This window comes from Salvelinus sp. IW2-2015, linkage group LG4q.1:29 (genome assembly GCF_002910315.2).
Source record: "Salvelinus sp. IW2-2015 linkage group LG4q.1:29, ASM291031v2, whole genome shotgun sequence".
Taxonomy (NCBI): domain Eukaryota; kingdom Metazoa; phylum Chordata; class Actinopteri; order Salmoniformes; family Salmonidae; genus Salvelinus; species Salvelinus sp. IW2-2015.
Window position 1 is genome coordinate 80,773,247 of NC_036842.1, and position 21,584 is coordinate 80,794,830.

The following is a 21,584-nucleotide window of genomic DNA, read 5'->3' on the forward strand; positions in this document are numbered from 1 at the left end:
TACAAAGTGTCAGAAACCTTCTCAGAGAAGCTCATCTGYGTGCTCGTCATCGTCTTCAGGGTCTTGACCTGACTGCAGTCGGCGTAGTCACCGACTTCAGTTGACGAATGCATACCTTTGATGGCCACTGGCACGCTGGAGAAGTGTGCTCTTCATGGATGAATCCCGGTTTCAGCTGTACTGGGYAGATAGCAGACTGTATGGTGTCATGTGGGCGAGCAGTTTGCTTATGTCAATGTTGTGAACAGAGTGCCCTACGGTGGCAGTGGGATTATGGTATGGGCAGGCATAAACAACGAACACAATTGCATTTTATCGATGGCAATTTGAAAATATTTACAAATCTTTTTTTCTGCTAATACAGGAATATTAAAGAACCACTGCATTACTTATGTGATTTTTTTAAATGTATTAATATTTTTGTAAATATATTTAATATAAAAAATATAGATATTCAAATTTTTCAGGGGGTGCTCTTCCCGCGGCTATGGAGCAGCATAAACTCACTGACTAAGACACCTATTTCTATATCCTCTCACTGAATATAGGAATAGGTGGACAAGCAAGCAGAAGGGACTGATGTCACACGCGCACGGTGAGGTGGTGGTGCCATGTCTTTCAAGCATCAAGACTTGCTTCCTTATCATCGCATTCAAACAGAGTAAAGTTGAACTTTATATAATAAGCTGCTTTGCAATTCGACAAAGTGGCAATTAGATCAAGCAAAGCGTCGACAAAGTGGCAATTAGATCAAGCAAAGCGTGAGCTCTTCTACGTTTTGGAGCTGCCTGCGCTGAAATGGGCTCACTAGAGGACAAGTTACTGCGTTATTAATAGGCTTAGTTAAATAGGCAATGCTTGCAATAGTTTCGTAGAAAATGAGCTGACATGAACATCTGTGAGGCCTGATCAAGACATCACAGCAATAGGTACGTTGGATTCTATTTTTAGAAACCAATTTTGTTCATACATGTGATGGGAACATTTCTGCTAGTGTGCGTCGCACCTGCTCTGGAGTAGCGTACACCGCTGGAGAATATGGAATGCAGTTTAATTTATTCATTTTCCTCAAAGGTTGCAAAGTGAAGAGTGGTTGCCTTATGCTCTCCTAGAAAGCAACATGTGAGATAGGTAACTTTTGCACTCTGGATTCCAGAACACGTTTATCTGCTAAAACGGGTTGCTATTCTTGTGGGACTTTATGTACTCTTTTCATCTTTGAAATGTAAGAGCAATTTTGTAAAATGTCATGATGTGGAACATTTTTGACAAACAGACCTGCGACTAAATCCTTAAATATATACAATTTCATCCTATTTTTTTTTTATCCATATCGAGACACCATCGCCGTGGCTCTTATGGGAATGAAACACTCCTCCCGCTGTATGCTCCTCAGGAGAAAAATGGCGGAGTCCGAGAGCACTGAGGTAGGTGTGCAAGTTACGATAAATGAATGTAGGCTACACTAAATATGTGAGTGATGAATAGGCTAGTGCAATGCGCTGTCAGGTTTGATTCTCATTTCGAGGATGCAAAAGCCACCCAGAGTAGGCTGGTACCTCTGAGATGTATTTTCTAGTACTCATCGGGTCCACTCTTGTGCACCAAATGCCCTTCGGTGACAATGGCACGCTCCACTYGTGCCATATAATTTTAATCGAAGCATAAAATAGTGACTTCAAATTGTTCTCTGAGCATAAATTGAGTCTTGTGACACCCTGTTTCATGGTAGCCTAGCTATCCTAATGATAGCCTACTCGTGTGTCTGCCACCAACTATTTGTTTGTCTCTTATTTTGAGAAATGTCGCACTCCGTCACAGGTAAAGATTCGGAGCAATGTGATTTAGGGCGCGAAGATTTGAGCTCGTGCGTCCTCCCTTGTCCTGTCCAGCTGCATTGCTGAACCATGCGCCGAATTGTCGACTAAAAACGAGTGTTATAACCAACATATTTTTAGTTTGTTGTTAGAYTGTTAGGCGAGTGTTTAAACAGATTTTAGCAGGAATCTGACTGGCCAAAATCCCGTTCAGATGAGTGAGAGGTCCCTTAGTTTTATCAGTAATGTGTGTTTATCACCAGTAGCTAGCTGAGTGTGTTTGGAAAATGCACATATTTCTATTAAATGTTGGATAGGGTATTGGGAAGTCCATAACTCATATTTGTATGCATAGCATAAACTAATCTGCTCAGCATAATATGACAGCCTAGAAATCAGTTTCACTTTAGAAGTATGAGCAAGGTCCATGCTATCCAGGAACGTCCCAACCCCCATGAAGTTGAAATTTAAAATGGTTAAGGGCAGKGGTGTAAAAATACTTTAAAGTACTACTGAAGTCGTTTTTTGTGGTATCTGTACTTTACTATTTATATTTTTGACTACTTTTACTTCACTACATTCCTAAATAAATTGATGTACTTTTTACTCCATACATTTTCCCTGACACCCAGAAGTACTCCTTACATTTTTAATGCTTAGCAGGACWGGAAAATGGTCACTCACTAATCAAGAGAACATCCCTGGTCATCTCTCCTGCTTGTGATCTGGCGGACTCACGGACTCACAAAATACAAATGCTTTGTTTGTAAATTATTTCTGAGTGTTGGAGTGTGCCTCTGGCTATCTGTAAATTAAAAAGATTCACTTAATATAAGGAATTTGAGAGCATTTAAACCTTTACTTTTGATACTTAAGTATATTTTATCCATTACATTTACTTTTTTCAAACCAAATACTTTTAGACTTTTACTCAAGTAGTATTTTACTGGGTGACTTTTACTTGAGTCATTTTCTATTAAGTAATCTTTACTTTTACTCAAGTATGACAATTAGGTACTTTTCCACTACTGTGGCAGGGTTTAGGGTAGGGATATCAAGAGTTAACAAAGGGTTGGAAATTTTCTGGAAATTTTCCATGGGAAGTTAAGCCCGGGAATTTTGGGAATTTTGCTTAAATTCATCAAAAAAGTTAGCTTATAACAGTGAACCTTTTTTTTGTGGGATTGACACATAAGGCAATTCTAGGTCTTTTGGCATATTTTGGTTAAACTATCCCCAATTCAATGGAATTGCAACCCTCTGCCTGCACAGTGCATTCTTCCATCACATGTGCAGTGCACTCTTCCATCACATGTACGGCTGATTCTCAAGATCTTGCACACCAATGAGATGCTATTGAGCCCACACTACTACACTGTCTGAGCCAAGGACTACATGCTTCCTGGTAAGTTTTGATTACAATACTGGGTGGAGKGAATATATTTTATGTGACATGCATGACTTTTTTTGTTAACTAGTAAGTAGTAGCCTACAGCAAAGTGTGTTTAAATAATTTCTAACTTGTTAGGAATTTCTGCTAGTTAGTTTTTGCTACCATGTGGGTTTTAGCTTGCTTGAGCCTGCTAACTGAGGAGTGTTAATTCACCTGTTTCCATACATGTTTCATTTTAAAACATTTATCTTACAAAGGAGTTGTTTAATCTGACTGCTTAACTATTTATTTGTACATRAAATTGTATTATTATTGTTTTTACTCATTTTTTCCTAATCTTTATAGGAAAATGCCATGGGCACTATCTGATGTGTGGAGACATTTCACTGCAACTATTGTAGATGGAAAAGCTGTGTACATTTGCAAATACTGTGCCAAATCATTTGTGAAGATGGCAACAAAGATGCAGAATCATCTGGCCAAGTGCATAAAGTTCCCTCAGCGCTCACAACAAGCAACCTCTGACAAAAGTCCCTCTACTTCTACTCGAGGTGAAAATGATTAATCAGACACTTTAACGATAGCAACAGCTCATGGTCCTCCTGGAATCAGAAGTTTTTTTGACTCAATCGTGGAACATWGTCAGAGAAATGCTGATGAATGTCTTGCTCGAGCTGTGTATGCAACTGGTTCACCTCTGATGCTCACAGGCAGTGTATTGGAAGATATTTCTGAATGTTCTTCGCCCAGCATACACCCCTCCAACCAGACATGCTTTATCTACTCATTTGCTGGATGCGGAGTTCTGCAGAGTTCAAGTGAAGGTCAAGCAAATCATAGAGAAAGCAGACTGTATTGCAATCATCTCTGATKGGTGGTCGAATGTTCGTGGCCAAGGAATAATTAACGACATCATCTCCACCCTTCAACCAGTATTCTACAAGAGCCCAGACACAAGGGACAACAGACACACCGGTCTCTACATTGCAGATGAGCTGAAGGCAGTCATCAATGACCTTRGACCACAGAAGTTATTTGCACTGGTGACAGACAATGCTACAAACATGAAGGATACTTGGTCTAAAGTGGAGGAGTCCTACCCTCACATCACACCCATATGACTGTGCTGCTCATGCGTTGAATCTGCTCCTTAAGGACATCATGGCACTGAAAACAATGGATACACTCTACAMGAGAGCCAAGGAAATTGTTAGGTATGTGAAGGGTCATCAAGTTACAGCAGCAATCTACCTCACCAAGCAAAGTGAGAAGAATAAGAGCACCACATTGAATCTGCCCAGCAACACCCGTTGAGGTGGTGTTGTCATCATGTTTGACAGTCTCCTGGAGGGGAGGAGTCTCTCCAAGAAATGGCCATATCACAGTCTGCCGATATGGACTGCCCCATCAAGAGGATCCTCCTGGATGATGTATTTTGGGAGAGAGTGGCAAATCTGGTGAAACTCCTGAAACCTATGGCAGTAGMCATTGCACGGATTGAGGGAGACAATGCCATCCTGTCTGATGTTCAGACTCTGCTTGCACATGTAAGAGAAGAAATCCTTACTGCCCTGCCCACTTCACTGTTGCTCCAAGCAGAAGAAACTGCAGTTCTGAAATACATAAAAAAGCGTGAAGACTTCTGCCTGAAGCCCATACACGCCGCAGCGTACATGGTGGACCCCAAGTATACTGGCAASAGCATCCTGTCTGGTGCAGAGATCAACCAGGCCTATGGCGTTATCACTACCGTGTCTCGCCACCTTGGCCTGGATGAGGGCAAGGTTCTTGGCAGTCTGGCGAAGTACACTTCCAAGCAACATATCTCATCAGCCACCTGGTGGAAGGGACTTTGTGGATCTGAGGCTCTTTCCCCTGTTGCCTCCATCCTCCCAATCCCACCAACATCAGCCACCGCAGAGCGCAACTGGTCCTTGTTTGGGAACACACACACACCAAAGCACGCAACAGGCTGACCAATACAAGGGTTGAAAAATTGKTGGCCATCCGAGCAAATTTGAGGCTTTTTGAGCCTGACAACGAGCCATCCTCAACAAGGTTGGAAAGTGACAGTGAAGATGAGGCCTCAGAGTCTGATGTTCAAGAGGTGGACATTGAGGAGGTCCAGGGAGATGACATGGAAGCCTGAGAGGAAGACAACCAAAGCTTTAGTTTCTAGACTATGATTTTACTGATGTATGTAGAAAACGTTTTTGGGAGATGCGATGGATCATTCAATATTCATTMTTTTGTTGTTCAGTGAAATCATCCCATGTGAAGAGTCAACCCCTTTCGATTCAAATTCAATTCGTAAGTAAAATTGTATTTTTTTTATTTCTCCTGGAAGGATTTAATCATTTGCAATTATGTCTACTTATGATAAGGTCAAAGGTTTATGTTTCTGTCTCCATGTGATATGGTAAATATATCCAATGCGAAAAACATCTACATTTAAATGGTATTAATCTTAATTTGCATATATTTTTGTTAATTTCCATATGTTCACGTTAATTCYCATATATTCCTGTTGATTCCCATGGAAAGTTTCCACCTCTGAATATTCCCCAAAATGTTCAACCGTAGGGATGCCCCAAGAATCGCGGATAGCATTGACCATATGAGTGCTGCTGCTTTCAATTATTCAAAAACTACTTCTCTCTGCTGACATGTTGGCACATACACTTACGTATAAGAGGCAGATTGGCACTCTGTTTTTCAAAAGGTCTTCTGTAAATTATTCATCCACAGTTTTCAGACTCGGATAATATAGGGGAAAAAACATTGTCAAACCCCTCATCCTGTTGATTCTCATTACTAAGGTAGAGTGTTGTAAGCAGACTAAGACCATTATCTGAGGGCAGTGGAGCCCTCCTCTGAAGTAATGGAATGAGCCTAGTTGGATGTGAAGTGTTTGAGTGCCGTGGTGGCAGGAGCCCAGATCCACAGTGGTTTTCTTGACTTCTGAAAGTGATAGACTCCCCTGACCAGGGCCAGAGTACAGAACGGGCACACAGGGCACGCGACCCGGGACACCCGACCCCACAGATAGCATGTGATAGCAAAATGTGTACAATTGCAGTAAATGGGCTTCAACACTTTAAAATGATCTCTGCTTCATGGCAAAATAGGAGGAAATTATCTTTAAAACTGTAACATTTTCCCTCAGCCTCATGGCAAAATGTAAAAAATAGCATGAGATGAGCTATAAAACAGCACATTTTTCTCTCTGACCCATGGCAAAAAGTGTAGAATTGCAGGAATTTAGCTTTAAAACTGCAACATTTGCTCTCAGCCTCATGACAGAATGTGTAGAATAGCATTATACAACTGCAAATTCTTCCCACAAAATGGGCCCTGGGGCCCCAAATGCGGTAGACTGGCCCTAAGAGCTATGATGCCTTCGTGCACGAATTGCTCTTAGGGAACTATGGTCAATATCAGTAATTCGTTTATGGGGAGTTTGTCATGTCTATTCTGATGAAGAGCAGCATAATCTGCCATGCACCTATTTCTGTTTCAGCTTGTTTTTCATTTGTACTGTACATAATTCTGATTTATTTGTCTACTGTGGTTGTTCTCCAGACATCAAGGACTGAAGAGGTCACTTGAGGGTTAAGGGGCTGTGGTTTACACTAGCCAAAATAATGCTCCTCCCAAATAACAAGACAACATGTTGAAGTCCAAATCTGACTGGTCAGTGAACAGAGGTTGACGGGGACACATCCTGTACAGTGTCTTAACCTTAAAAAACAACAGCTTGCACGTTCACCTTTTCACACAAAGAGGACCCATCATTCCGCTCTTGCATTCTGAGTCTGTGCTTAGTGGAATTACCTTTTTCACTGTCATTCTATACACCCTGGAACATTCTTCTCAGGCATCTGATGTTGAGCACAGCAACTCTAACAGATTTAGGGACGGATCTCAGCATTTATTTAATTAGTGTCTCCAATTAGCATTCATTCAGATAGTCTGAGGTCYATTGCAGGACAGTACAACTCACTGAACTTTAGCAGATAGAAAGTAGTGGAGTTTTATTCTATTCTTGTGGATGTTCCAGAGTAAAATATTCCCTGCTGTTTTGGGATGCGCTGTCATATTTCACATGAAGTGAATTGCACTCATTGTGTGTCATTTCCCGATGGAACATCAGTAAATAAATAATACCAGTGGATCTCAGCTTGGCAATTCACTGGCAGCGGCTAAAGGCTGCTGTTTTCTTTAGATGTGCTTGACATGGCAATTGTACTATTTTCTGCTTGAGAGTAAAAGTTTGAGGAATAAAAAATTGTGGTGAAAAAAAGATTACTGCAGTACCCATATAGATGCCCGCTCAGTCCCCTGCTGCTAGACCATCCCCATTATGAAAGAAAACAAGGACAAAGACAAAGCTGCACAGTCAGATTGGCTGCTGAAATCACAAGACAGAGGAGAAGCACTTATTTTTTTTAACAAGACCAGATCAATATCAGTGACAGCCATGAGAGTGAAGTCTAAATCTTAAGATGTATGTGCACTGGGGAATAGAACAAATGGATTGAGTTGAAYGCTCACATTAGATTTCTTTCCCCCTCTGTCCTCTGATATGTCCAGACGGGATCATTTTGGATCATTTTTCTCCTGCTGAGCTACAGGCTGATCAGACAGTCACCTGCAATGAATGCTGGGAGAGCAGAGAAAAGCCTATCAGAGTTTTACAGGCACACGTGTGTAGAATTATGTATCTTCTACTTTCCTCAGACGGACAGACAGAAATGTAACATTTACATTTGAGTCATTTAGCAGACGCTCTCACCCTGAGCGACTTACAGTAGTGAGAGCATACATTTCCGTACTTTTTCATACAGACCTCCTGTCAATACTGTTATCGTTGTCTAGGAGAATAGGCTCTGTGAACTCACCTCTGGGGTACCATGGGAAAGCTAATGGCAGCTGAGAGATGAATATAGCAAAGAATATAAACGTCTGCAAGATCTAAGCTTCCCGCAGATTGTGAGGTGAATGCAAACAGTGTTATGTTTTCAGAGTMAATTCATTGGGTTTTTGAGTTTTATCATCATTCAGTATGCCCTTCACCCACTGTTTCTCTATGGAAGACTTGACTTTCAGAAATCTGCCCCCACTCCATGAAGTCTTTATTGTGTATTACCATTCTCTCCAACCCTTAGCAACAGCAGCAGCCGCAGCCAATCCGCATCATCCAGTCTCAGCGCGTGCAGCCAACCTCGCTGCCCAAGCCTGTGCCCTCCATCCACCATGTCCCACAGCCGCCCCATACGCCCCACGCTGCCTCCCTGCCCAGCTGCCCTGGCCGGGGAAAGATGGCCAAGTTCCTCAACCCTGAGGAGATGACCTCCAGGGACTACTACTTTGACTCCTACGCCCACTTTGGCATCCATGAGGTAGGGCTGCCCTGTGGCTGTATGTAATGTATCAAGCATTTCAAAGTGGTAGTGCTGATCTAGGATCAGCAAAAGATTAGACTGGGTGGGTTGCTTGAGTTTAGATGAGCCTTCCTACTCTATATTATGATTATGATGATTATTATTCCTACTTTGGTATACCATGTAAATACAGGCCCACTTCTTACCTACTGTGTCTTTACATGACTATGTAAAGTTCGTGCCACAATAGATTGGCCCACTTTAGAACACATCACAGTAGTGCATCTCATCTCCAGAGATGTACTGTGTTTCAGGGAGTAAGAACACATCACAGTAGTGCATCTCATCTCCAGAGATGTACTGTGTTTCAGGGGTAAGAACACATCACAGTAGTGCATCTCATCTCCAGAGATGTACTGTGTTTCAGGGAGTAAGGGAGGAAGATGTCAGAAGGGTGCAGAGCATCTTTCAAGTTAGACCTGTGAGATGAGGTTTGTTCTGTGACATTTTTAGAATGTAAGTCAGATGGGTTTTAATCATTTCTGCTCTGTGAATGTTTCTGTTAGAGAGAGAATGGCTGAAATTACTTAAGAGGGATATGCAGTAACGCATTGTTTTTCACTGTGTACCAGTGTGTCTGAAATGGAAGGGTAGAATTACTGCAGATTAATATCTACATAGCCTGTGCAATTATGATTTTTATCCATACTACACTAAATCTATTTTCACATTGTGACTTACTTGTTATGTGTATGTACTGACATGTATGTGTAACTGATAGATGCACACACAGACCCACACCCTTGTTGTGTGTATGTACTGACATGTATGTGTAACTGATAGATGCACACACACACACACTACATGTTCATGTTTTTAAATGTTTGTCAATTGTAAAGTCTTGTCTGTAATGTCTTTTTTGTTTATATGTCGGACCCCAGTAAGACTAGCTGCCGCCATTGKTGTCRGCTAATGGGGATCCTAATACATCAAAAAAATGTAATTGTCATGGAAATTAAAACAGCTTTGATAAGAAAAACACCTTGTTATTCACCTTGATACACAGTTGAAAGAGATTTGGATAACTCCCACCCTGACATCAATCATTTTTCACTGAGCAGGAGATGCTGAAGGACGAAGTGAGGACGCTGACCTACAGAAACTCCATGTACCACAACAAGCACGCCTTTAAAGACAAGATCGTCCTTGATGTGGGCAGTGGGACTGGTATCCTGTCCATGTTTGCAGCCAAGGCAGGAGCCAAGCACGTGTATGGGGTAAGAAAAGCTTTCTCCCTCCATGCGCCCTGTCCGGTCTCAAACTAGAATGTTATCAGGCAGAACCATCGCGACCGACAGCATCAGGAAATGCTGTGAAACCTAGCCTGACAATCTGCTCGCTCTCCTCAGACTCAGTCTTTGTGTGTGTGTGTGAATTTGGACAAATGTTCTGCCAATACCAAGGCTGTGCAACACTAACTTCTCACTGCCTGCAAGTTGCAACTATATCGTTCCATCCGTCATTCTATTTTCCTGTTATATTGGTTTTGATTTTCCATCTATATTCTACTGCAACCTATATGCAGTTTCCCATCTTTGGTTTTATTATGCTCTCACTGTGAGCTCTGGGGCCATGCCGTTATCAGATCCATCACTTAGACTCCACCAGAGAGACAAACCCCAGAGAACAGATCTGGGCTCGAGGCCAAATCTGAACTCTCCCATACAGAACATCACCCTGTCAGAGAGATGTAGTCTTTCACAGAGAAAAGGAACATCTAATGTTATTATAAAAAACAGATCAAAGACCTTTCATACAGAACATCAAACCTGACATCCCAGTATCAAAATGGAGGATCATTCCTAAGCAGTGGTAGACTCTAAATCACACGATTGGAGTAAAATCCTGTATCACCATTGCTGAACTGATAAGCCACAGTCTAGGAGTTTAATTAACAGGAAAATCACACCCAACTACAGCAGTGATGACGTCCATGCTACTGTAAGTCCTTCACACTGAATAGTTTTAACAGTCCTTATGCAGATGTTTGCCTGCCTTAAAGCCTACCTAGTAGAAGTTATTCCTAAGAGGTAGCTGTGTGACTATGGGAGACTATCTCCAGGTAGGAGGAGCTGTGTGACTGCCTGTGGGTGATAGGTAGTGATGCCTCCTGGCACCAGTGAGAGATGTGAGGGGCATATAGATCTCTGTGGGTGAGAGTGCCCACTCAGGACTGGCACTGAAGGTAGATATATGTCCCCGTCTTGGGCAAGTGGAGAAATCAGTGCCAACACACACAGGCTACACATCATCAATGGCATACTCCCCTCCACATGCCTTTATACAGCAGGTCAGGCCTTGGGGAACAGATGTGGTGGCAGGCTGGCAGATGACCATGGGCACTGGGGTGTAGAGGGCCAGGCATGCCCCAGATGACAGCCCCAGAACAGCGAGGCACGGAGCGGGCAGGCCTCACCTTGGTCCCTCTACYCTGCCTTTACGAAGGGCCCAAGCATTAGCCAGCTCCACCCTGTTGCCCTGTCCTCTCTGTTTTCCAGAGACCATTACAGATTGAGAACACATGGGTGGTGTAGAGCATGATTCCCCTTGTACACCTCAGACAAACATAGTAGGCTGTGGAGCGTACATGGAGGAAAAATCAATACCTGCAGAATCCTGACACTTTTAAAGTTCAATATTGATCAATATGACTGTGTCCCGGGGCCTGCTTTAATAATGTGAAGGCTTTCAATGGAAGTCTCCACAGTTGATGGATGAGTGCTTTCATTGTAGAAAAACATGTATAGGGAGCTGTTTGGCTCTCCTGGTGGGGTTCCAGACTATGGGCCTCAGCCCCCTACAGTGTGGCCATGGTGAAAGACAGACAGGGAGGCAGAGTACCACTGACAGGGGGAGAGATGTTTTATACAGTTTTATACAGGCAGAGAGCAAGGTGTGAAAATGTGACATTTTATTGAGATGCCAAACTCGCTGTGCTCTGTGTGTGTGTGAAAGGGAGAGAGAGAGAGAGAATAGAGAGATAGAGAAGGCAAGTGTGCGAGAGGTTCTTCAGGTCCTGCTGAACTTCGGCTCCCGAGTGGCGCAGCAGTCTAAGGCACTGCATCTCAGTGCTAGATGTGTCACTACAGACACCCTGGTTTGAATCCAGGCTGTATCACAACCGGCTGTGATTGGGAGTCCTATAGGGCGGTGCACAATTGGCCCAGCGTCGTCCAGGTTTGGCCGGTGTAGGCCATCAATGTAAATAAGAATTTGTTCTTTACTGACTTGCCTGGTTAAATAAAAATGTACATTACCTGAAGAAAACAGCTCTGACAGCTGAGCACAGGAAAGGACAGACTGTTATATTATTTGTTTCTACATCTCTACTGAAGAAGACTTCAAATCAAATTTTATTTGTCATGCTTTGTAAACAACAGGTGTAGACTACCAGTGAAATGCTTGCTTACGGATCCTTTTCCAACAATGCAGAGTTAAAGGTAAGTATACTAAATTAAATTGTAATAGTGACACAAGGAAACAATACAGTGAATAACGAATAATATTAATAAGGAGTAAAAATAACATGGCTATATACAGGAAGTACTTGTAATGTCGATGTGCAATGGTACTAGGTAATTGAGGTAGCGATGTATACTCAAAACGCAACATGCAACAATTTCAAAGATTTTACTGAGTTACAGTTCATGTAAGGAAATTAATTAGGCCCTAATCTATGGATTTCACATGACTGGGAATACAGATATGCATCTGTTGGTCACAGATACAGTGCGTTCTTGTCCCACTCCTCTTCAATGGCTGTGCGAAGTTGCTGGATATTGGCGGGAACTGGAACACGTTGTCATACACATTGATCCAGAGCATCCCAAACATGATCAATGGGGGACATGTCTGGTAAGTATGCACTGGGACATTTTCAGCTTCCAGGAATTGTGTACCAATCCTTGTGACATTGGGCCGTCCATTATCATGCTGAAACATGAGGTAATGGCGGCAGATGAATGGCACGACAAGCTTCCAGGATCTTGTCACAGTATCTCTGTGCATTCAAATTGCCATTGATTAATATGCAATTGTGTTCGTTGTCCGTAGCTTATGCCTGTCCATTCCATAACCCCACCGCCACCATGTGGCACTCTGCTTACAACGTTGACATCAGCAAACCGCTCACCAACATGCCAACAGGCGGGTTATGGTAGAGAAATTAACATTACATTTTCTGGCATTCTCTGGTGGTTATATCTGCAGTCAGCATGCCAATTGCACGCTCCCTCAACTTGAAACATCTGTTACATTGTGTTGTGTGACAAAACTGCATATGGTGTTCTTCGGCTTGCAAGCCTCCCCTTTTTCCTCCAAACATAACGATGGTCATTATGGCCAAACAGTTATATTTTTGTTTCATCAGACCAGAGGACTTTTCTCCAAAAAGTACGATCTTTGTCCCCATGTGCAGTTGCAAACCGTAGTCTGGCTTTTTTATGACGGTTTTGGAGCAGTGGCTTCTTACTTGCTGAGCGGCCGTTCAGGTTATGTCGATATAGGACTCGTTTTGCTGTGGATATAGATCCTTTTGTACCTGTTTCCTCTAGTATCTTCACAAGGTCCTTTGCTGTTGTTCTGGGATTGATTTGCACTTTTCGCACCAAAGTACGTTCATCTCTAGGAGACAGAATGCGTCTCCTTCCTGAGCGGTCTGACAGCTGCGTGGTCCCATGGTGGGACATACTTGCGTACTATTGTTTGTACAGATGAACGTGGTATTTTCAGGCATTTGGAAATTGCTCCCAAGGACGAACCAGACTTGTGGAGGTCTACCATTTTTTTTCTGAGGTGTTGGCTGATTTCTTTTGATTTTCCAATGATGTCAAGCAAAGAGGCACCGAGTTTGAAGATAGGCCTTGTGATACAGGGAATTATAAGTTAAATACTCTGTCTGTAAACAATTTTTGGAAAAATTACTTGTCATGCACAAAGTAGATGTCCTAACTGACTCTCCAAAACTGCAGCCGACGTGAGTAAAACATTTAAACGTGTTAACCCTCGCAAGGCTGCAGGCCCAGACGGCATCCCCAGCCGCTTCCTCAGAGCATGCGCAGACCAGCTGGCTGGTGTGTTTACCGACATATTCAATCAATCCTCATCCCAGTCTGCTGTTCCCACATGCTTCAAGAGGGCCACCATTGTTCCTGTTCCCAAGAAAGCTAAGGTAACTGAGCTAAACGACTACCGCCCCGTAGCACTCACTTCCATCATTATGAAGTGCTTTGAGAGACTAGTCAAGGACCATATCACCTCCACCCTACCTGACACCCTAGACCCACTCCAATTTGCTTACCGCCCCAATAGGTCCACAGACGACGCAATCGCAACCACACTGCACACTGCCCTAACCCATCTGGATAAGAGGAATACCGATGTGAGAATGCTGTTCATCGACTACAGCTCAGCATTTAACACCATAGTACCCTCCAAACTCGTCATCAAGCTTGAGACCCTGGGTCTCGACCCCGCCCTGTGCAACTGGGTACTGGACTTCCTGACGGGCCGCCCCCAGGTGGTGAGGGTAGGTAATAACATCTCCACCCCGCTGATCCTCAACACTGGGGCCCCACAAGGGTGCGTTCTGAGCCCTCTCCTGTACTCCCTGTTCACCCACGACTGCGTGGCCATGCACGCCTCCAACTCAATCATCAAGTTTGCGGAAGACACTACAGTGGTAGGCTTGATTACCAACAACGACGAGACGGCCTACAGGGAGGAGGTGAGGGCCCTCGAGAGTGTGGGTGTCAGGAAAATAACCTCACACTCAACGTCATCAAACAAAGAATGATTGTGGACTTCAGGAAACAGCAGAGGGAGCACCCCCTATCAACATCGACGGACAGTAGTGGAGAGGGTAGTAAGTTTTAGGTTCTCGGCGTACACATCACGGACAAACTGAATTGCTCCAACCACAGACATGCGTTGTGACGAAGCAGAAGCGCCTCTTCAACTCAGGAGCTGAAGAAATTCGGCTATGTCAAAAAGCATCAAACTTCTAAGATCACAATCGAGAGCATCCTGTCGGGCTGTATCACCGCCTGGTACGGCAACTGCTCCGCCCAACAACGTAAGGCTCCCAGAGGTAGTGAGGTCTGCACAACTCGCATCATGGGTGCAAACTACCTGCCCTCCAGGACACCTACACCACCGATGTCAGATAGGCCAAAAAGATCATCAAGGACACAACCACCCGAGCCACTGCTGTTCACCCCGCTTTATCATCCAGAAGGCGAGGTCTAGACAGGTGCATCAAAGCAGGACCGAGAACTGAAAAACAGCTTATCTCAAGGCCATCAGACGTTTAATTATCAGCCACCACTAACATTATGTGTGCTGCTGCCATACATACTGATACTTCAAGCTCCAGCTCACTTTAATATGGAAATTGATGATAATTGAAAATAAAATGTCACTTAAACATGCACTTAATATAATTTGTATATGTATATACTGTACTCGATACCATCTACTGCATCTTGCCTATGCCGTTCTGTTACCATCACTCATTCATATTCTTTATGTACATATTCTTTTATCCCTTTACACTTGTGTGTATAAGGTAGTAGTTGTGGAATTGTTAGGTTAGATTTACTCCGTTGGTTATTTACTGCATTGTCGAAACCTAGAGAGCACAAGCATTTCGCTACACTCGCATGAACATCTGCTCTACCATGTGTATGTGACAAATACAATTTGATAACAAGAAAATTTGTGCAGTGGTTGAAAACATTTTTTTTTTTTTATTTTTACCCCCTTTTCTCCCCATTTCAGGTATCCAATCGCTAGTAATTACTATCTTGTCTCATCGCTACAACTCCCGTACGGGCTCGGGAGAGACGAAGGTCGAAAGCCATGCGTCCTCCGAAGMACAACCCAACCAAGCCGCACTGCTTCTTAACACAGCACGCCTCCAACCCGGAAGCCAGCCGCACCAATGTGTCGGAGGAAACACCGTGCACCTGGCCCCCTCGGTTAGCGCGCACTGCGCCCAGCCCGCCACAGGAGTCGCTGGAGCGCGATGAGACAAGGATATCCCTACCGGCCAAACCCTCCCTAACCCGGACGACGCTAGGCCAATTTTGCGTCGCCCCACGGACCTCCCGGTCGCGGCCGGCTGCGACAGAGCCTGTGCGCGAACCCAGAGACTCTGGTGGCGCAGCTAGCGCTGCGATGCAGTGCCCTAGACCACTGCGCCACCCGGGAGGCCCGAAAAACAAGTTTTAATGACTCCAACCTAAGTGTATGTAAACATCTGACTTCAACTGTACATCTCACTGTTTTTGCTATCTATCATCAAGACCGGACTGCAGACTGTGGTAAGACGAAGGGAGGAGGGGTGTGTCTATTTAACAACAGCTGGTGTGCGATCAATAATATTAAGGAAGTCTCAAGTTTTTGCTCGCCTTAGTTAGAATACCCCGTTATAAGCTGCAGACCATTTTTTTTACCAAGGGAGTTTATCTATATTTTTCGTAGCTGTCTAKTTACCATCACAAACAGTTTCTTCAAGTTCTGGACTTCCAGTGCTAACTACTTTCTCAGAACTCATCTGTTGGACGGAGTTAGAGAGCAGCATATTCCACCATTGTTGATTTGATTTGTCATCCACACATCATCCACATCTGATGCACAATAGTTTTCCTTGGTGATCAGTGGTATCAGTGTCAAAATGTTTGAAGTGATTTTTGTTTTGTTTTTTCCCCAGATTGAATGTTCCAGTATATCGGAATACTCTGAGAAAATCATCAAGTCTAACCACCTGGACAGTGGTAAGAGCTGAAGGTCTTTCTTATTCACTGTGCCTATTTACTTTTCTCCTCAGAGATGCAGTACAACAGGGATGTGTGACCGTGACTGTCATTGTCTAAAAGGGGAGGATTCACCAAGACCGTGGGAAGTTGTCCATCTGTGTGTGATAGGAAATATGGCTAATTTAAAACATAATGCGAAAGTAACCTATATTCTCACTTCTCTGTAGAAAACAAGTGGGTTTACTTCTTGGGGATCAACTTCACAATTTGTACAGTGATATTTTATAGGGGATTAACCACACATTCATGCAAAATGTTTACTCAGCTAACAGCCAAGTTGCGATTTAAGCTCTAACAAATAATAGCAAAAAGTAGCATCGGCAAAATCAATCTTTCCAAAGCCCTGCCTGTTAAATATGGATGGGGTAATTGTGTAGACTAGCTCATTTGCAACCTCCAGTGTGTTTAGGGAAGCTTTTGGAAAGCCAATGACAGAGTGGTAACTGGTACCAAGCCTGGGAGGGTTCATTTTCATGCTGACAAAGACTTCTGTTCTCTGAGAAACTGTATTCAATAACTCCAGGTAGGAGAACAAACGTGATTGTTGCCAACTCATCTCAGCTGGAGTGAGATTCCACTTATTTTCTTTAGCCTCCAGGTGAGCTGATTTATGAGAACACTATGGACTGGCTGTGTGGCTATGTATAGGGATAGCCACCACTTAGAAAACATACAGTGCATTCGGAAAGTATTCAGACCCCTTGCATTTTCCACATTTTATTATGTTACAGCCTTATTCTAAAATTGATTAAATTAAAGATTGTAATCAGTCTACACACAACACCCCATAATGACAAAGCTAAAACAGTTATTTTTTTATAAAAATAACATAAACCTTATTTACAAAAGTATTCAGACCTTTTGCTATGAGACTCGAAATTGAGCTCCGTTGCATCCTGTTTCCATTGATCATCCTTGAGATGTTTCTACAACTTGATTGGAGTCCACCTGTGGTAAATTCAATTGATTGAACATGATTTGGAARGATACACACCCGTCTATATRAGGTCTCACAGTTGATGGTGCATGTCAGAGCAAAAACAAAGCCTTGAGGTCGAAGGAATTGTCCGTAGAGCTCTGAGACAGGATTTTGTTGAGGCATATCTGGGCAAGGGTACAAAAAATGTATGCAACATTGAAGGTCCCCAAGAACACAGTGGCCTCCATCATTCTTAAATGGAAGAAGTTTGGAATCACCAAGACTCTTCCTATAGCTGGCCGCCTGGCCAAAATTGGGGGAGAAGGGCCTTGGTCAGGGAGGTGAACACTTACAGAGCTCCAGAGTTCCTCTGTGGAGATGGGAGAACTTTCCAGAAGGACAACCATCTCTGCAGCACTCGACCCCTCAGGCCTTTATTGTTGAGTGGCCAGATGGAAGCCACTCCTCAGTAAAGGCACAGCACACTTGGAATTAGCCAAAAAGCACCTAAAGGACTCTCAGACCATGAGAAACAAGATTCTCTGGTTTCTCTGATGAAACCAAGTTTGAACTCTTTGGCCTGAATGCCAAGTGAGATGTCTGGAGGAAACCTGGCATCATCCCTACGGTGAAGCATGGTGGTGGCAGCATCATGGTGTCGGGATGTTTTTCAGCGGCAGGGACTAGTCGGGATTGAGGGAACCGTGACGTGAACGGAGCAATGAAAACCTGTCAGGACCTCAGACTGGGGCGAAGGTTCACCTTCCAACAGGACAACAACTCTAAGCATACAGCCAAGACAACGCAGGAGTGGCTTCGGGACAGTCTCTGAATGTCCTTGAATGGCCCAGCCATTGCCTGGACTTGAACCTGATCAAACATCTCTGGAGAGACCTGAAAATAGCTGTGCAGCGACGCTCCCCATCCAACCTGACAGAGCTTGAGAGGATCTGCAAAGAAGAATGGGAGAAACTCCCCAAATACAGGTCTGCCAAGCTTGTAGCGTCATACCCAAGAAGACTCAAGCCTGTAATCGCTGCCAAAGATGCTTCAACAAAGTACGGAGTTAAGGGTCTGAATACTTATGTAAATGCCATATTTCAGTTTTTTATATTAATATATTAAAAACCTATTTTTATAAAAACCTGTTTCTGCTTTGCCATTATGGGTTTTTGTTTGTAGTTTGAAGAGGGNTGAAAATAGCTGTGCAGCGACGCTCCCCATCCAACCTGACAGAGCTTGAGAGGATCTGCAAAGAAGAATGGGAGAAACTCCCCAAATACAGGTCTGCCAAGCTTGTAGCGTCATACCCAAGAAGACTCAAGCCTGTAATCGCTGCCAAAGATGCTTCAACAAAGTACGGAGTTAAGGGTCTGAATACTTATGTAAATGCCATATTTCAGTTTTTTGTATTAATATATTAAAAACCTATTTTTATAAAAACCTGTTTCTGCTTTGCCATTATGGGTTTTTGTTTGTAGTTTGAAGAGGGGAAAAAACGATTTAATCCATATTAGAATAAGGCTGTAACGTAACAAAATGTGAGGGGTCTGAATACTTTCCGAATGCACTGTATGTGTAGACAAAGCGCATACTGACTGGAAAAGGACTTTAAATTTGTTCAACTTTATTCTCAAGAAGAGATACGTTTTTGTGGCTACAACAGTACTTTGAGCCCACTATTCAGTCATCATTAAAGCGTAAATCTGATTTGATCCGAATGTCAGAAACAACATGTTGTGTAAAGTGAATAGAAATGTTGGCTGTGTGCTGTAGCCAAGGTCACCTAATTTTCCATGATGCATTCTACTCCTTGAAAAGTAAAGGAGAACCGCACACTCTAGGAGCTCAGATGCAATAATTTACCGGTAATAACCAACGTTTCGACAGACAAGCTGTCTTCAATCATCTGTCGAACGTTGGTTATTAAATTATTGCATCTGAGCTCCTAGAGTGTGCGGTTCTCCTTTACTTTTCAGGTGTTCTACACCGCTAGCCAGCACATCGCCTAAATAGGTGTGCGTTTCTTTCGCCTCCAAATTACACTGGACTCCTTGTCATTATTGCGTTACCCAAAAGCACTTCAGCCTAGCTTGAACAGAAAGGGGAATCAGTCGCTCAAGTGAGGGACTTGATTATCCCAAAAAGTTTTCCTTAGCCTAGGACACTTCAACAGGTGACTATCCCAGAAAAAACTAAAGGAGGACTCTGTCTCTGCATAGATCTTTGTTTTTATTCATGGGACCAAACAGACAGGCTTGCGTTTCGGCATAAGACGCCTTCAGCAGAGCCTGATAAACTCATTGGTTTGATCAGAGCTAACATATTTGTCTTTGTGTCATTTGTAAACACACTTACTGTACAGATGATCTTGGGTAAACGTGAAGAAAGCCAGATGGAGATTGTTGTTTGTCAACTGGTACGATACATTTGGAACAACACGCAACACGGGTTTGTCTCTGTGTAAGGGGGAGTCACACAACACGGGTTTGTCTCTGTGTAAGGGGGAGTCACACAACACGGGTTTGTCTCTGTGTAAGGGGGAGTCACACAACAGCGGGTTTGTCTCTTGTAAAGGGGAGTCACACAACACGGGTTTGTCTCTGTGTCAAAGGGGGAGTCACACAAGGCACAGGGCCTTTTGCAGGAGGTGGATTTAGTAATTGCTAACAAATCATCAAAAAGTAGGTTACCTTTGCACATTATCCAAAATAACAGTGCACCTGTGCACCTCCGCCAGCTTTCTCTTCAATTCACAAGTGGCTGAAACATCTCACTGGAGAAAGCATCCGAGAGAGCAAACAGCCCCCTCTGTCTTAACTCTGTGTCACATCGTCTGAATGAGTGGACCAAGGCGCAGCGGGCGTAGAGTTCCACATGTTTAGTTTAAATGAAACTCCCAGAATACAATAAAGAAACAAACGAAACGTGCAGAAATGGAGTGCTCACAGGCACTACACAAAAACAAGAAAAATCCCACAAACAACAGGTGGAAAAAGGCTGCCTAAATATGATCCCCAATCAGAGACAACGAAGACAGCTGCCTCTGATTGGAACCACATCAGGCCAACATAGAAAACGAAAAACTAGAATGCCCACCCTAATCACACCCTGACCTAACCAAATAGAGAAAATTAAAAGGTTCTTCTAAGGTCGATCAGGGGGCGTGACTGTCTGTCTTCAAGCAGAGGACATGTTTGTGTAGCCCGTGTATCTGATGCTGTCTGGCCCAAAAAACATTTATGACATGCAATAATCTTTTGGTCCAGACAGCATCAGATACATGGGCTACACAAACATGTCCTCTGCCTTGAAGACAATGGCAGTAAATGTGTAGGCTCGAGTCACTGCTTGCACCTCGCTGCTGGGTCTTCTCTTGTAGTCCGTAATAGAGCCGGTAATAGTCACATTTAATTAGTCCTGTATTGACACTTTGCGCTGTTTGATGGTTCGTCTGAGGGCATAGCGGGATTTCTTATAAGCGTCCGGATTAGTGTCCCGCTCCTTGAAAGCGGCAGCTCTAGCCTTTAGCTCAGTGCGGAYGTTGCCCGTAATCCATGGCTTCTGGTTGGGATATGTAAGTACGGTCACTGTGKGGAAGATGTCGTTGATGCACTTATTGATGAAGCCGGTGACTGAGGTGGTATACTCCTCAATTCCATTGGATGAATCCCGGAACATATTCCAGTCTGTGCTAGCAAAACAGTYCTGTAGCTTAGCATTTGATTCATCGGACCACTTCCGTATTGAGCAAGTCACTGATACTTCCTGCTTTAGTTTTTGTTTATAAGCAGGAATCAGGAGGATATAATTATGGTCAGATTTACCAAATGGAGGGCGAGGGAGAGCTTTGTATGCATCTCTGTGTGTGGAGTAAAGGCGGTGTAGAGTTTTTTTTTGTTTTTTTCCCCTCTGGTTGCACATGAGGTAAAACAGATTTAGGTTTGCCTGCATTAAAGTCCCCGGCCACTAGGAGCGCAGCTTCTAGATGAGCATTTTCTTGTTTGCTTATGGCCTTATGCAGCTCGTTGAGTGCAGTTTTAGTGCCAGAATCGGTTTGTGGTGGTAAATAGACGGCTAGGAATAATATAGATGAGAACTCTCTTGGTAGATAGAATCCCTCATGATACGCTGTAGATCACACTATCTTAGGCGAGCAATACCTCGAGACTTCTTTAATATTAGACATCGCGC

The 21,584-nt window shown here is 43.5% G+C and overlaps 1 protein-coding gene across 2 annotated transcripts in view; it reads left to right on the forward strand.

The window, feature by feature from the left end:
• The first annotated feature begins 565 nt into the window (after nt 1-565).
• The window catches only part of LOC111962606 (protein arginine N-methyltransferase 8-B), a 48,604-nt gene continuing 27,585 nt past the window's right edge, over nt 566-21,584 (forward strand). For both annotated transcript variants that reach the window (XM_023985817.2, XM_023985816.3), the window contains exons 1-4: nt 566-1,427; nt 8,379-8,612; nt 9,716-9,871; nt 16,366-16,429. In XM_023985817.2, the coding sequence (XP_023841585.1) occupies nt 1,359-1,427; nt 8,379-8,612; nt 9,716-9,871; nt 16,366-16,429 (523 nt within the window). In that variant the 5' untranslated portion in view covers nt 566-1,358. The remainder of the gene's footprint in view (nt 1,428-8,378; nt 8,613-9,715; nt 9,872-16,365; nt 16,430-21,584) is intronic.